The sequence below is a fragment of the Mustela lutreola genome, chromosome 1 (assembly GCF_030435805.1).
Source record: "Mustela lutreola isolate mMusLut2 chromosome 1, mMusLut2.pri, whole genome shotgun sequence".
NCBI lineage: Eukaryota > Metazoa > Chordata > Mammalia > Carnivora > Mustelidae > Mustela > Mustela lutreola.
Window position 1 is genome coordinate 219,868,597 of NC_081290.1, and position 3,675 is coordinate 219,872,271.

Sequence of the window (3,675 nt, forward strand, 5' to 3'; positions counted from 1 at the left end):
CCCCCGCAGACTTCCTGCCTCGCTCAATGACACATGCTGTTTTTCACGTCAGCCCTGCTCTCCCATGAGCACATCCCCCAAATGACCAATCTCTTTCACATATGTGTTGTTCAACACGTCCTGCCCTCCTTGCCTGGACACACTCCTTCATTCCCCACATTTATCTCCCAGTAACGTCCACCCATCTACCAAGCTTCCATGCAGCTTTCCCACCTCTAGGAAGTGTTCCCAACTATCCTTCCTTCCTCTTCCGTTTGGTCCAAACCACACACTCCACACACACCACATGCACCATACACACACAAATACATATATACTTCTCACCATGGGACCATGCAAAGAGAGCACTTAACCCAGGAGTGCTGCTCTCCCTCACGCAGAGCCCCTAGAACTGTAATTATTTTTCTTCTTACCTGCCTCCTTCACTAGCCAGTGAGCATCTCTGCAGCAGGCATTGTGGCTTTTATTACTATATGGCTGGTGCTACAGCTATTGCCCATCTCAAAACATGTGAAATTATTTCTTTCAAATAAGGGAGTGTAAACAAACCTTTGAAATAGGGGTGCTTTCTGTATTTTTTCAGTTGAGGAAACAACTTAAAACTTGAGATGACTCCATTTAAGATCCTACAGTTAGTACGGGGTGGGGGAAGGGGAGAGGAATCCAAACCCAGTCATTTGCTTCAAAGTTGAAGACAGAGCTGATGGGTTTTGTGCCCGAGATGCCCTTCATATCCCTCCTACTTTCACATCCTCTGCTTAGAAAATAGACTCCATCCACAGCCTTGGAAGAAGAACAGTTTCCCATTCAAAATGACCCAAGTCTCCGGGGGCCCGCTGCCTCCACCCACAGGGGGCCCAGGCCCTGGGCCTAAGCAGGGCCCAGGACCCGGAGGCCCGAAGGGCGGCAAAATGCAGGCGGGCCGAAGCCCGGCGGTGGCCCGGGCCTAAGCACTCCTGGCGGCCACCCCAAGCCACCGCACTGAGGCGGCGGGGAGCCCCGCGGAGGTCGGCAGCACCACCCGCCCTACCACCAGCAGCACCACCAGGGCCCCCCGCCTGGCGGGCCAGGCGGCCACAGCGAGAAGATCTCCGACTCAGAGGGATTTAAAGCCAACTTGTCTCTCTTGAGGAGGCCTGGAGAGAAAACTTACACTCAGCATTGTTGGTTGTTTGTTGGGAATCTACCTGCTGATATCACAGAGGATGAATTCAAAAGACTTTTCGCTAAATATGGAGAACCAGGAGAAGTTTTTATCAATAAAGGCAAAGGATTTGGGTTTATTAAACTTGAATCTAGGGCATTGGCTGAAATTGCCAAAGCTGAACTTGATGATACACCCGTGAGAGGTAGACAGCTTCGGGTTCGTTTTGCCACACACGCTGCCGCTCTCTCCGTTCGAAATCTTTCACCTTACGTTTCCAATGAACTGTTGGAAGAAGCCTTTAGCCAATTTGGTCCTATTGAAAGGGCTGTTGTAATTGTGGATGATCGTGGGAGATCTACAGGGAAAGGCATTGTTGAATTTGCTTCTAAACCAGCAGCAAGAAAAGCCTTTGAAAGATGCAGTGAAGGTGTTTTCTTACTGACAACAACTCCTCGTCCAGTCATTGTGGAACCACTTGAACAATTAGATGATGAAGATAGCCTTCCTGAAAAACTTGCACAGAAGAATCCAATGTATCAAAAGGAGAGAGAAACGCCTCCTCGTTTTGCCCAACATGGCACATTTGAGTATGAATATTCTCAGCATTGGAAATCCCTGGATGAAATGGAAAAACAGCAAAGGGAACAAGTTGAAAAAAACATGAAAGATGCAAAAGACAAATTGGAAAGTGAAATGGAAGATGCCTATCATGAGCATCAGGCAAATCTTCTGCGTCAAGATCTGATGAGACGCCAGGAAGAATTAAGACGCATGGAAGAACTTCACAATCAAGAAATGCAGAAACGTAAAGAAATGCAACTAAGGCAAGAAGAAGAACGACGTAGAAGGGAAGAAGAGATGATGATTCGTCAGCGTGAAATGGAAGAACAAATGAGACGCCAAAGAGAGGAAAGTTATAGCCGGATGGGCTACATGGATCCAAGAGAAAGAGACATGAGAATGGGTGGTGGAGGAGCAATGAACATGGGAGATCCCTATGGTTCAGGAGGCCAGAAATTTCCACCTCTAGGTGGTGGAGGTGGCATAGGTTATGAAGCTAATCCTGGAGTCCCACCAGCAACCATGAGTGGTTCCATGATGGGAAGCGACATGCGTACTGAGCGCTTTGGGCAGGGAGGTGCGGGACCTGTGGGTGGACAGGGTCCTAGAGGAATGGGGCCTGGAACTCCAGCAGGATATGGTAGAGGGAGAGAAGAGTATGAAGGCCCAAACAAAAAGCCCCGATTTTAGATGTGATACCTAGGTTTTCATTCCAGTTTGTTTTTGTCTTTTCTTGTTTAGATACCAATCTTTTAAATTCTTGCATTTTAGTAAGAAAGCTACCTTTTTATGGATGTTAGCAGTTTATTGACCTAATATTTGTAAATGGTCTGTTTAGGCAGGTAAAATTATTTAATGCAGTGTTTCATATGGGAATTTTTTTTCTTTTTATTTACTTTTTTTTTTTAACTGTATAATGTCCCTCAAGTTATGGCAGTGTACCTTGTGCCACTGAATTTCCAAAGTGTACCAATTTTTTTTTTTACTGTGCTTCAAATAAATAGAAAAAATAGTTATAATATTGATCTTCAACTTTGCCATTCATGCTTCTATGCACATTAGGCTAGGTATTCCACTTTGAAAGCATGAGCGTGTCTAGGCCTTCAAATGGCACCTGCCGTTTCTGGGAAATGTATCTGTAGGCTAAGTATTGCTTTCTACAAACAAGTACACCCTTGTTTTAAAAAGAAGAAATGCATATTGAAGTAGTTTCATGATTTGATTTGTTTGGCATTATAGGAAGCAAGCTGGTGCTAAGTATTTTTAAATGGTTATGTAAGCAAGCTGAACTGTAAATCTTCCTTCGGGAATGTGTATTAAGATGATGGAATGGGTGAAAGACTATTGGTAGGGAGAGAAAGTGGGTATGACTAAATGGATCTTTATGGCCCTATGATCTATCCTTTCCTTGAAAGTTTCTGAAGAAAAAGTGGAAAGATCATTCTGTTGCATTTCTCCATTCTTGTTTTTAAAAGAACAAGTCCCAAGCCCTACATATGGCTTGTATTGAACTTTCACATTTGAATTAAAGATTGTTAAACATGAAAAAAAAAAAAAAAGACCCAGGTCTCAACCATGGTTGATGGGCTCGGGAGTGGACATCTGACTCAGGAGAGGCCAGGGAATCCACGCCTCTTGGGAATCCAGACAGCCTGCATCAGCTGGCTGCATGCACTGAAACTACAAGGCAGCAAAGAAGAAGAGCAACTGAGGCTGGTATTTGAAGACTTCTGTTTTGAGTCATATGATTATGGTCTAAACCCAGTTGGCCGCTAGTGTGGTCAGTTGAGGTCATATGAGAGAACTCACGCTTTGCCACCTAATGATCAGTTTAAAAAAAAATATATATATATATATTTTTAGGTTTCATTATTTTAGAGAGGTGGGGGGGCATGTGTGAGCCAGGAGAGGAGCAGAGGGACAGAGAGAATCTTCAGCAGCCTTCATGCCCAGTGTGGAGCCTGATG

The 3,675-nt window shown here is 44.8% G+C and overlaps 1 protein-coding gene across 1 annotated transcript; it reads left to right on the forward strand.

Moving 5' to 3' along the window:
• Positions 1–812: 812 nt before the first annotated feature.
• On the forward strand, positions 813–2,727 carry LOC131832226 (splicing factor, proline- and glutamine-rich-like). Its single transcript, XM_059175023.1, is given in 2 exon segments — positions 813–912; positions 915–2,727. Coding segments are annotated over 2 exon segments (1,584 nt in total). The 3' UTR covers positions 2,399–2,727.
• The last annotated feature ends 948 nt before the right edge of the window (positions 2,728–3,675 follow it).